A 13274-nucleotide genomic window follows, 5' to 3' on the forward strand; every position below is an offset into this window, starting at 1 on the left:
AACTGCCCAAATGAGCAGCAAATCAAGGGGGGCGTGTCACGACACCTGTCATTCACTCACTATGAAGACGAATGGAAGCTGATGCTACTGTGTTTAGGCTGTAAAAAATAGGCCCATTTAGATATATTCTTTGTTTTTCTTGTGACTATTTGGTGCTGTTGCTGCTCTAGGTTCTACCAACATTTAAAACAATCTGGTCGGAGGTTTTTAAACAATAATTTTCTCATCTTTATTGTAAAAGATAGGGAGGGCTTAGCCTTGCTAACCCATTTATACCAGCTGTCCTGGAAAATAGTCATCAATATTAAAGTCATACTCCTTATGGAAAATCATTAAAGTTAACCTGCTCTCATAAGGCTTTTGTCCTCAAAAAGAACAGTGTGTTTTGACATTGCTTTTCTTGGTACCTTGTAGATATCGATCTGTGAGCATCAAATACCAAGGCTTTACCCAATACGTAGTGTTTTGAAATGAAACCTATTTTCTGTTTATTCACTGAGTCTCTAAGTCTGATGTTTGATCGATCCCTCTAAATGATGGATAGAGCGTATCCGACATTTCAAGATGTATGTTTGATTCCCCCTGTTCTAGAAGCAAAATAAATCACTGGGGTGGGTGGGATGGTAGAGTAGATTGGGGATTGGCGCCAACTGGGTTCGCTTTCAAGTTTAGATTGTATTGAACAGGATATTGTACGGTCCCACTTGGGAAGAGAAACCAAATAGATCAAACGCTTATTGGAAAGTCGGTTTGAGAGAATTCCCCTTCCCCTTTGGTTCTCAGTTTGTGATTGTTTTCTCGCAATATGAGTTTGAGTCCTTTCTAAGGTATCGAAGGAGAGAAAGAAATAGGTCTGATTATCATTGTCATGTGGCCTACACACTATGCGAGACCTGACGCTGGCTGTGGGTGACTATTATACCATTCCCCTGTCTTCCTCAGCGTTAACTGAACCTCTTTCCAAAGAGGCTGCCATCAGTCATAAAAACAACCAACCGCTCTACTGTTAGCTCAGTTCATATCATGTCCTTTTCATTAGTTAGTTAATCTTGCGTGTAATTAAGTTATCTTTTCATTATTTCATGGCATTTTTGAACACACACATGGAAAACCTAAACAAAGACTGTCTGGTACTATAAAGAACCTATATATTATCTTACCCCCTCGTTTAATTTGCACGCTTAGATTATGTTCATTATGTACATAGTTTCCGAGGGAAGTGTCTGGCATTTTCAGTACAGAGAAGCTAAGTTATGGGCTAGTGTACCCATTGTATAGTGAATGGCATGGATGACGTATTTCGGGGGAGGATTAAAGATGCCCACATTTAATCTGGGTGTAGCCACCAGTGGGTTACATAAATCCACTTACAGCAAAGATTACCACTGGTAGGATGGGGGAAATCCAATCACAGTGGATATCTCAGTCACAGACAGTGATCTTGAACTCCGGTTTGGTCAGAAATGTGTGTATGTTTCACTGGTAATACCTTTAGCTTCGTGTGTGTGTGTGTGTGTGTGTGTGTGTGTGTGCATGTGTGTGTGTGTGTGTGTGTGTGTGTGTGTGTGTGTGCGCATGTGTGCGTGTGTGTGTGTGTGTGTTTTAAATACGAGCCGTTTCTAACAAATTACATTATGCCCAAAATAGAATGAAGAGGCTGTAAAATCTTCTTGAAATCTTTCAAGCCTTTTGTTATTGCAAATGTTTTGTGTCTGTAAATCAAGTGTGCTAAAGAAACTGCACGCTCAGGAAAATACCTTGCAGACTTACACGATTCTTTGTTTTTTTGTTTTCCATTTCTTCCAAGAAAAAAGGCAAGATGCACTACCAAATAGCTGTGATCATAAACTTCCTGGGGCATTGTATCTCGCTGGTGGCTCTCCTCATTGCCTTCTTTCTCTTCCTGTGTTTGAGGTAAGTGTCGGTTCCACTGTCACCAGGCCACTGATAAGCCTAAAGACACCGTTGAAGTAACAGATATGTCAGTATTCTCAAGATCCCTCGTTTAAAGCACTTCTCGTTCTTATTCGAAAACCGTTTGGTCATGGGATGAAACCTTCGCTATCTCAGTGGCACAGATGTAGAATGGTTTAGAAACTGGGGCACATTTCCCCACAAATGCAGCCAATTCAATAATAGCTTCATCTTGGGGGGGGGGACAGCAAAACAAAAAACAAAAAAAACCCAAAACAGTCCTTGAAGAAGCCCGGTGGGACAGCGGAGGAGGGTGGAATGGGTTTCTCTGACAAACCGAAATAAACCGAGCATTAAGGAGAGAAAGGTCTTAGCACCCTCTACAGCGGCCGTAGCTGCTATCGATCCCCAAGACACCCCAGGGGAGTGCTAAAAGCGTGAAAGAGCACTGACCAACGTCATAAATAGAGGCTGTGGAAGACAGGGCTGTGCAGTACATGTGTATGTGGGCCATAGTGGTTTGGATGGGGAGGGAGGTCAGGTAGACAGCCAGCAGCAATAAGAACGCTAAAGGTCTTGGCCAGCTATAAATGGAATTTTGTCAGCTAAAGAATTTGACTTTATAAGGGTCCTCTTTTTTTTTTGGCACTGATATTATATTATTATTATTATTATTTTTTTTTTTTTTTGATGCTGAGGCCAATCAGGTAATATCAAGTAGAGAAAGTACCACATTCGGGTACAGTGTGTCATTGGTTTTGGATTGAGGTTGAGAAATGAAATGGGAGATGAAAGAGAAGAAGGGAGGGAGCGAAAGACGTGTATGTGTCTGTGTGTATAAGAGAGAGATGAGAGACAGAGAGAGAACAGAAAATGGGATCCTAGAAGGCGTTCAGCCCAGCCCATTTACACAAAGGCCTGTCTTGGAGTGTTAGGCTTTCCTCTTAATTAATACGCACCAGTCCACGCCAGCCCTGCTGGTGAACTGCCAAGGGAAGTGAGGTCACAACCGCGTAATGAATATTGCTGCTTTCAAAAACGTCCCTCTCTGTGCTTCTGGCACTGCAGCCACTGCCTCTGTGATATCAAACTAATGGCACCTCCACTCACATTGTAACATAGTAAAGATAAATTAGCTGTGCTAGTTTATGGGTAACTAGTGGCGCGTGGTCTGTGCTTTATGTATGTTAGCCTGCTGTGCCCCACAGGATATATGTTGTATGAATATATATATATATATATATATATATATATATTTTTTTTTTAAACTTTTTTGTGCAATAAGTAAAATAAGATGTACTTTGTTAATTATAATTCATAATAATGGAGCTGTACTCTTTTCTGTGACATATAGACTGGTGGGTTGTTAATTAATTGGGTTGTTGTTGTTGTTACCTTGGACAGACTTTTGCGGAAAGGGACAAAAGTATGACGCAACTGGAAAATTCTTGCTCATGTTTGTCTGCACAGTCAGCACAAAGCCACTGCAAGTGACACCTATTAAGAATTAATGCATGCTGAAAAATAAATCACGCCACTCATGGCTGGCAGAATAAAAGGGCATCCTTTGCTCACTGACAATGCCCACCGCCGGTGACAATAAACTGTCACTACGGAGACCAAGGTTGGTTTGTTCAGTTCGTTCTGCGTGTGCTACTATTTTCAGCCAGGGACTTTGAGGCTTTTAATTACACCCTAAGGTCAATTTATGTACCACATTAGCTTCGGATTCACAGCACACAACACAAACAAAAATACAAATCATCGGAAGATGCTTGTTTAGGTCGTCATATGAAGCGAGTAAGTGCTTCTCGTTTCGAGACCGCACTGGTGCATAATAGAGTCCAAAAGGCGCACGCACAACAGAGATATTGCCTAAGGTGCAGAGTCAAAAAATGAAATGTTAATTTGAAAAACAGGACCCGCATACTTAATTGAATGCTGCACAACACACATAATCCAGCAGGTTCAACATTTCGACTCACAAGTCTTTGTCAGGATCTAGACTTGTTAGTCAAAACATCAGTTGTGCTGCATTGGTACATTAAAATGTCATTGTCAATTCAGTTCTTTCATTTGTTTCTTTTTATGAAAATTGATAATTGCTCATTAGTTAATTAGAGTGTGTGACATCTTTATTCAGTATTTACGTCATATCAACACCCAATAGATGGAAGCTGTTGAGGGAGTGTAAAGGTTTTCCTGTGCCCTTTGCTCACCAAGATATTTACAGACATTTTAGAGAGTGAACTAATCTTTGGCACACTGTCTCAGGGGGTTTAAAGCTTTCCTTTCAGTATGAAATCGCAGACAATTGCACAAATGTTTACACAAAACCTGTATTCCTGAGGTCATTTTGGTCATCCTGAGGTCATCCATGAGGCACAGTGGTGCAGTGATTAGCACTGTCGCCTCACAGCAAGAAGGTCCTGGGTTCGAACCCCGGGGTTGTCCAACCTTGGGGGGATCATCCCAGGTCGTCCTCTGTGTGGAGTTTACGTGTTCTCCCCGTGTCTGTTGTAGGTTTTCTCCGGTTGCTCCGGTTTCCCCCACCATCAAAAAGACATGCATGTTACAGTTAATACTCCCGTCTGTGCCCTTGGCCAAGGCATGGCAAGACGAACTGGAGTTGGTCTCCGGGTGCTGCACAGTGGCTGCCCACTGCTGCTAGCTACACAGCTAGGATGGGTTAAATACAGAGAAGAATGTACACATGGGGATTAATAAAGTATAGTAAAATCCAAAAAAAAAATCTTTGTCCATTTCTCTGTCTAACAGGAGCATCCGCTGTTTGAGAAATATCATCCACTGGAACCTCATAACTGCCTTCATATTAAGAAATGCCACTTGGTTCATCGTCCAAATGACCATGAGCCCCGAAGTCCATGAAAGTAATGTGGTGAGTCTCGTGCATACGTTATAGTAATAATATTTACCATGTGATTAGCAGCTTAGGCATCATATTTTCAATTTTCCACGTGTCATTGATCCGTACAATTCAATAGATGAACCAACTATTAAACAACCCAACCATTAATCTAACTCTGAGATATTGAACGGCAATTAACAAATCGATCATCCCATAGGTTTGGTGCCGCCTGGTCACTGCCTCCTTCAATTATTTCCACTCGACTAATTTCTTCTGGATGTTTGGGGAGGGTTGCTACCTCCACACTGCCATCGTCCTTACCTATTCCACTGACAAACTACGAAAGTGGATGTTCATCTGTATAGGCTGGTGTATGTATACCCTCCCTCTCTACAATTCAGAAGTTAGAATCACTGCTATTCCATGATTAACATGTAGTGCAAAGTTCTAGTGAGTTTTCATGCATGCATGCAGAACTGCTAGAAAGTTGGCTTTCTAAATATGTGGGGATTTCCTTTGACAGCTGTGAAATGTATTTGTGCAGAGTTCACTAATACGCCTTTTCACACTGTCAAATCAAACTATGTGGTGCTGAGATGTGGTGTATTGTGCCAGCTGGGTTAGGCTTCCCCCCAAGGCAGTGTTAAATTTGTTTGAAAATGACAGCGCAAACAGGAAATGGCAGAACTTTTTAGCATGGGTATGAACAAAGTAAATAAGATCAATTTTGATTTGCTTCATTTAGCGTAAGCTCTCATGCCTCGACAGGAGACCAGAAATAAAAGTGGAACAAACAGAGATTGAATATTTTTTCTTTCCTTCTTCTTCTTCTTTTTTTTTGTAAATGTTCCCAGCTAGTTTCAAGCCATACGCTGAGGAGTAAGATTTCTCTGAGGTTTATCATTGCACTTAGGACCATGCAGTATAAGAGGCAGTAAAGAGCATTGTTGCCAACAGCTAGAAACAAGAAGACTTGGGTGACAAGGAGAATGTCAAGGTCTTCCTAGTACTTATCAGTGTCATTTGGCAGCAAGAAATGGCAGTTTTTCTGCCTTGTTGTACCCTTACAATTCAGCAAACCAGAAGATCACTCTGTATTATCGTCAACCAAAGTCCAGCTTTTCATGCAGTCGCAGTGAAATGTTTGAGGGGGGTGACAGGTCTTGGCGTGCATCTGCAGATCACAGCACTCAACCCACAATTGCTTTTGGCAGACTTTGGCAGGCGCTGAAAAAAGACAAGGATTTGATATTCCAGTGTGAAATCCCTGGAGTGGTATTACGTGATTTCCATCACTTAGGAAGATGAAGGAATATGCCACTTTGTTTTTGTTTTTTTTTTCTTCCTCACAGGTATACCCTTCCCGATAATCGTGGCATGGGCCATTGGGAAACTTTACTACGACAATGAGAAGTAAACTCTTTTATGTGTCTTTGTTGTGGAACTTTCCTGACAAGTGAAGAGATTTAGCATCCTTTGTTTCTCTTAGTTCCAATAAAGAAGGACGAAGGCAAAGTCAAACTGTATTGCATTAAAGAGATGAATGGCCATTAATAACCTGCTGTAATCACATTTACGTTACATAGAATTCTTAATTACACTATGCCCTGCAGCTTTTTTCACTTTAATTGTCAATGTTAAAGCTGCTATGAGGAGTTTTTCACTGATCAGTCTCAATTTAATTTTGATCCCTCTATATGACTGAAAAAAAAGCAAATGAGACCATTGAGAAAATTGTGTGTTGTTATTTGATTATTCCAAATGCTTATCTGTGGTGAAATGAATCTGACTAAAATCTGGCGAAACGATTTACAGCACACAGACAGCATACATAACCACAATTAGAGACAGCTGGTGTCATCGCTGTATATCTTGCAGACACCTGCTTTGTTTTTTCAAAACACTACTACATCTCTCATTCTTTTCTTAGAACCAAATGCACAAGCTACCAGTGGGTGCATGTAGAGCTTTGTATATCTTCAGCTTTTTTTTTTCCCCCCATTTTCTCGCCAATTATACTTGGCCAATTAACCCTATTTTCCGAGCCATCCCCGTCGCTGCTCCACCCCCTCTGCTGTTCCAAGGAGGGCTGCAAACTACCACATGCTTCCTCTGATACATGTGGAGTCGCCAGCCGCTTCTTTTCACATGTCAGTGAGGAGTTTAACCAGGGGGACGTAGTGCATGGGAGGATCATGCTATTCCCCCTCGGTTCCCCCTCTCCCCTGAGCAGGTGCCCCGACCGACCAGAGGAGATGCTAGTGCAGCGACCAGGACACATACCCAGATCAATCCGGCTTCCCACCTGCAGACACGGCCAATTGTGTCTGTAGGGACGTCCGACCAAGCCAGAGGTAACACGGGGATTCGAACCGGCGATCCCCGTGTTGGTATGCAACGGAATAGACCGCTATGCTACCCTCTATCTTCAGCTTTTGTCCACTGCTTTGCCCAAAGTCAACTGAAATCCAAAACTTCTCATAACAGCTTTGACTTACTTTGATTCTTGATGTCTTATGGAATATAGTAGATTCAGCATGATATAAAAGGGATTATTACATTTGTGTAATTTAGAGTTAATTTGTTGCTTTGAAATTATTAGTCACAGAAAGGTAAGCAACTAGTTGGTAGCCACATGTAATGTAAGTGTTTGCTCAGCAAAGTTAAAAATTTTCAGAGCACGAACAAGGAAAGAATTAGACAATCTGGTCTTGATGGAGAATTAACTGATAATGCACTGAGTGACAATGTAGACATACAGCTCTAATGGGAAGAAGGCTGGACTGATTCGTGATGTCGGTATTTCAGGTGCTGGTTTGGGAAGCGAGCTGGAGTGTACACAGACTACATCTATCAAGGCCCCATGATCCTTGTGCTAGTGGTAAGAATTTTTCCCAAATAGTGGCACTCATCTACCAAACAAACTGTGTTTTCCTTACTTACCCAATTGACACGAGAATTCTTGATACGCTTAAAGAGTGTCTAGCTGGTATGGAATGTTGGATGTCTCAAAAAGGATTTTCTACTTAATACTAACAACTAATCATAAATCTAAACTTCTTAAATTTTGTCCAGCGATTCAAACGCCTTGTGTGAAAAGTTCTGATAGAAATTTAGGAGTCAGGTTCAGTCCTGCCCGAAATAATGAGAATGAAGCCCAAAGAGATGCTCTGCTCTGTTTCTGTGTTCAAGAATATTTTCAAAACTAGGTCATTTCCACACTTATTCATTCCTTCAATCCATTTCACATGCGTTATAACTGTTTTAACTGTGGTATTCTTGCATTATCTATAATGCTTTTTCATGTCTACAACGAGTTGTAGACATGAAAAGGTCCTCCTCCCAGGTCTCCATGGTGACGGTGGTCACCACCTGGGCGCTGCTTGGCATTCCCCTCATCACATGTTCTTTTTATATATCTCATAAATCCATATAATTTTGTTTCTTTTACATGGTGATGCTGGTCGCGTGGCTTGGGTCCTGGGCTGTTCCGGTGGTGTCTGGACACTGCTTGGCATCCAGCACATCATGTTCTTCATAAATCTTAACATTCCATTATAATTCTGTTATCCTCTTTCAGTGGTGTATTCTGTAAATTGTGTAAACACAAGATCCGTTGCACGTTGTCCGTCTTGGGAAAGAGATCGCTCTTCTTTTGCTCTCCCTGGGGTTTCATCCTAGTTTTTCTCCCTGTTAAAGGGTTTTTTTAGGGAGTTGTTCCTTATCCGATGCGAGGGCCTAAGGACAGGATTTTGTGTTGCTGTAAAGCCCCTTGAGGCAAATTTGTAATTTGTAATATTGGGCTGTACAAATAAAATTGACTTGACTTGATTAGTTCAGGATTCAGCAGTTAGGCTTTTAACTAGAGGAAGAGGCGAGGTCAGTTAACATCTTAAGTTGGATATCTACCCACCATCACAACCTCGACCATAACTGTGTTTCCGTAACGTATTCTCATGCATGTTTTGAAGTATCGCATTAGAAAAGGTTTATGGAAACCACAAAATTCAGAAAAACTTCCTCAATTTTGCAAAAAAGTTTTTATGCTCGCTTGAGGTGGTTTTTGGCTTTTTCAAAAAAGAGTTGCACTAAATGGGATATGGAAACACATTTGCTGAATAGATTCACTTACATTTGACTCACATGACTGATCAGTTGTTTCCGCTGTTGGCATCTTCCCAAATAGTCCCATAATGCACATTTCTTTGTCTTTGTCTCCAGACAACATGAAACATGGCCAATAATAGCTGACATGAGAAAACAATTACAACTTTGCCAATTGAGACAAATTCCTGAAGACCTCTCTCCATTTTCTGTCGTAGATGGCCGGTTTTGTTTCCGGTTCGCAACCGCTGCTTCTACTCTTGTTTATTACAGCCATGTGTAACGTAGCCTATACTGCCAATTTCTGACAAAAGTATGCTTTGCATAGCCTAGTTTATTCGCTCCAAACCAGTTGATGGAAACATGCCTAATTCATGGTTTCCTTTTTTCCCCCCCCTTTTTTGTGACATTTCAAAAGTTCATTCAAAATTCACTTGACAATTGATGGAAACACAGCTCATGACAAGAGCTGTGCTTCTGTACTTCTCTGGCAAATCCTGATTTCTTGAGCAGTATAGACAGCGCCACCATGACTCCTGTTCATACTATAGGAAATCACGGTGTGATCCTAAATAATCATTACAAGGCAAGGCCTACATGGATGCCACTTACTCAGCCAACTAGTCATCCATCTCCCATCCTAACTGGACTCCCACAAAACCCGTCTGCAGCCTCTTGCAACTTGGCCTCAGCTATTCTCCAAGAGGTTCCCCTGTGGAAGAATGACAAACCCATCCCATTTAGAACAACAGAACTCTCTTATTTCATACCATAGCCCCAGAACTCATCTATATTTAAGAAACATGTCATGGCCCACGTTAACCCATCTTACTCTCTCCCCTGAAGCATGAAGTTATGGGAAAGAGTTGTGGAAGCTAGGTTAAGAGGAGCGGTGATGATTAGCACGCAGTAGTATGGTTTCATGGCAGGAAAGAGCACTACAGAGGCAATATTTGCTTTGAGTGTTGATGGAGAAGTATAGAGAAGGTCAGAAGGAGCTACACTGTGTCTTTGTGGATTTAGAGACAGCATATGGCAGGGTGCCAAGAGAGGAGGTGTGGTATTGTATGAGGAAGTCGGGTGTGGCAGAGAAGTATGTAGGAGTGGTGCAGGATATGTATGAGGGCAGTCATTTGAGTACGATCATCAGCCCTTGTAGACACATACAGCCGAGTATCATCCGCATAGCAATGGAAATTTTATTTCATGACTGTGTATAATTTGGCCAAAAGGTGAAATAGAAAGAGAGAAAAGTATAGAGCCAAGAACCGAGCCGAGCCCTGAGGTACACCATATTTAACATCAGAGAATTTCAATGTAATATTATTATAGCAGACACACTGTTTTCTTCAAGATAATTAGGACTTAAGCCGCGAGAGGTAAAGTAGAGACACCAAAATTACAATTTAATCTATCTAATAGTATACAGTGATCAATGGTAGCAAAGGCTGCACTGAGGTCCAGTAGTAGAAGCACAGATGTGGAATCAGAGTCCGTAGCAAGTAGAAGATCATTTACCACTCTGGTCAGAGCAGTTTCAGTGGAGTGACAGGCCCTGAAAGCCGATTGAAAAAGTTCATATAGATAGTTTTCTTCTATATGGGTCAAATGTTGTTGATATACAACTCTGTAGTACTTCAGAAAAGAATGGAAGATTAGAGACAGGTCGATAGTTATCAAGAGAGCCTTGATTGAGGTGTGGTTTCTTAAGTAGAGGTTTGACTACAGTTGGTCTTAAAACTGCAGGGAACAGTGCCGGTAGTAAGTGATAAATCCGCAATGTCTAGCATTGTGGGTCCCAGGAAAGGCCAGAGGTCTTTAAAAAGTTTTGCTGGTAAAATGTCAAGTAGGCAAGTAGTTGGTTTAGAAGCTGACATGAGCTTATTCAAAGTATCAAGAGACATAGTCTCAAAAGTTGTAATAACAGGGCGTATTAGTGACTCATTGTATAGATATGAATTTGGTGAGACAGGATCTGCAGGAGTAGCTGGAGTTGAGGAACTAACTTCGTTTGTGATCTCATCAACCTTATTGCAGAAAAAGTCAAGAAAGTCATGGGCCATGACTGGTGAGCAGCTAATAGACGGCTGCTTTTTATTAAATTTAGCTACAGTGTCAAAGAGAAATCTGGGATTATGTTTATTAATATTGATAAATTGAGAGCGATACGGTGATTTTGCAGCAGATAAAGCATGCTTGTATTTCAATAAACACTCGTGCCAAGATAGGTAAAAAAAAACGTCCAATTTTGATTTTCGCCATTTACGTTCCAGTCTCCTGCAGGCCTGCTTAAGAGCACGTGTCTCATCGTTAAACCAGGGTGTAGGCTTCTTTAGTCGCCTAGCTCTTGTATTGAGAGGTGCAACTGAGTCGAGGAGACTAGAGAGGGCCACATTTAAGTCACTAGTGAGAGTTTCAACAGAGTCTGTCTCTACAGTGAAAGGAGCTAAGGCTCCAGGCAGCTGCTGGCTAAATGCAGCTACAGTGGATGGACCATTGTGGTGAGTGGCAATTACATCTGTGCCGACATTAACAGGACAGGCCAATGATGCTTCAAATTTAATGAGAAAATGATCAGACACAGCAGATGTGGTTGGCAAGACAGTCAGATCAGAAACAGCTACCCCTTTAGATAAAACCAGATCAAGGGCGTTACCACTGCATTGAGTCGACTCTTGAACAAACTGAGCGAACCCAAAAGTATCAACAAGCACCAGAAAGGCTTTACTTAGAGGATCAGCAGCCTTATTCGGATGAATATTGAAATCACCAAGAATTAGAATCTCGTCAGAACGAGTAACAAGACCTGAGATAATTTCTCCAAATTCTTCAAGAAATAGTGAGTAAGGGCCAGGAGGTCGATAGAGTATCACAATGTGGACTACGCAGAATCTGCTCATGGCTGAGGGAGATTGGCTTAGAATAAGAGCCTCAAAAGACTGGAATTTAGATTCCAGTTTAGAAGTTTTGAAAATACACTTTAATATTAAGGCGACATCCCCACCTTATTTATTTGCCCGAGCTACATGGGCATAAGTATAGTCAGGTGGGGAAGCTTCATTTAGGGGAAGGAAAACATTTGGTTTCACCCATGTTTCACATAACCCAATCATATCAAAACTATGCTCAAGATGCAAAGATTTCCACTGGGAGTGATGACAATGGGCAAAGTGAAATTTGTGGGCTGGCTTTGTGAGGCTACCCTAAAATCACATATCCCCTTCTCCTGCATCCTATTTACTCTTGTACTTGCACTGAAAATACTCTCATCTTCCTTAAAATAAAGCATTCTCCCTGCCTCTTATTTCATAAACCAGCATTGATCCTGCATGTTAGTCAAGGGTCACATGAATACTAGTAATGCCTGTCAGGCAGCTAATGCTTTATGTCCTCTGGGCTCAGACCTGTTTATATTCTCCAACTGTCTGCCCAATTCAATCTCCCTGTTTAGTTGTACTTGTGATTGCATTCCTTGCATTCCTTACCATTCTGGCTTTTCATATTTGCAAGAACATACACTTTGTCGTTGTTTTTTGTCTGTGCTGGCATTCGTCTGCTCAATCCAAAACACTTCGACTAGGTGGAATTTTACTCCTCTGATGAGATTGTTGTTAATATAAGCATGTATTTATGGGGTGATGTGGAAAGTCAGAAGATATATAGTCACTGCAACATTGTCAGGGATCTGATTAGGCCAAGGTGAGGTCAAGTGGTTTCGGAAAATATTCCTACAGCTATTTCCCACATTGTTTCATCATTCACTTTCTTTTACTGCCGGGCTAAAGTGACACCTGATAGCTTAACTTACATAATTGTCCTTTACCAACTATTTGTCACGTTGTGGCTGAAAAGGTTTCTGTATTGGAGCTTTAGCTGACTGAAGTACAGTCTGCACACATTATTAATATTCCTCATTGAAAGTGGCCAATACCAGTTACTGGGAACAAGTTGAATATCTGGAGTATCTTTTTTGACCTGAGACAATTCAATGCAAACTATCTGATCAGTATTAAACCTGAGATCTAGGGGCATCCAGGTAGCGTAGCAGTCTATTCCGTTGCCTACCAACACAGGATCGCCGGTTCAAATCCCCGTGTTACCTCTGGCTTGGTCGGGCGTCCCTACAGACACAATTGGCCATGTCTGCGGGTGGGAAATTGGATGTGGATATTTGTCCTGGTCACTGCACAAGGGCCTCCTCTGGTCGGCCGTGGTGCCCCCCCGGATCGGCAGAGGGGGTGGAGCAACGACTAGGACGGCTCAGAAAGAGCGGGGTAATTGGCCAGATACAATTTGGGGGAAAATAAAAAAAACAAAAACAAGAAAAACCCTGATGTCTGGAGTGCCCTGCAAGAAGCAGGCTCTTGGATTTTCTCCTCCATCATCT

The 13274-nt window shown here is 41.6% G+C and overlaps 1 protein-coding gene across 1 annotated transcript in view; it reads left to right on the forward strand.

Annotated features, from left to right (window-relative positions):
• Positions 1-13274, forward strand: part of crhr1 (corticotropin releasing hormone receptor 1) — a 38912-nt gene that overhangs the window by 23418 nt on the left and 2220 nt on the right. The window contains exons 6-10 of the mRNA XM_056297185.1: positions 1808-1914; positions 4693-4813; positions 5001-5154; positions 6136-6196; positions 7592-7664. Coding sequence (XP_056153160.1) covers positions 1808-1914; positions 4693-4813; positions 5001-5154; positions 6136-6196; positions 7592-7664 — 516 coding nt within the window. The remainder of the gene's footprint in view (positions 1-1807; positions 1915-4692; positions 4814-5000; positions 5155-6135; positions 6197-7591; positions 7665-13274) is intronic.

Source organism: Lampris incognitus, chromosome 17 (genome assembly GCF_029633865.1).
Source record: "Lampris incognitus isolate fLamInc1 chromosome 17, fLamInc1.hap2, whole genome shotgun sequence".
Classification (NCBI taxonomy): Eukaryota; Metazoa; Chordata; class Actinopteri; order Lampriformes; family Lampridae; genus Lampris; species Lampris incognitus.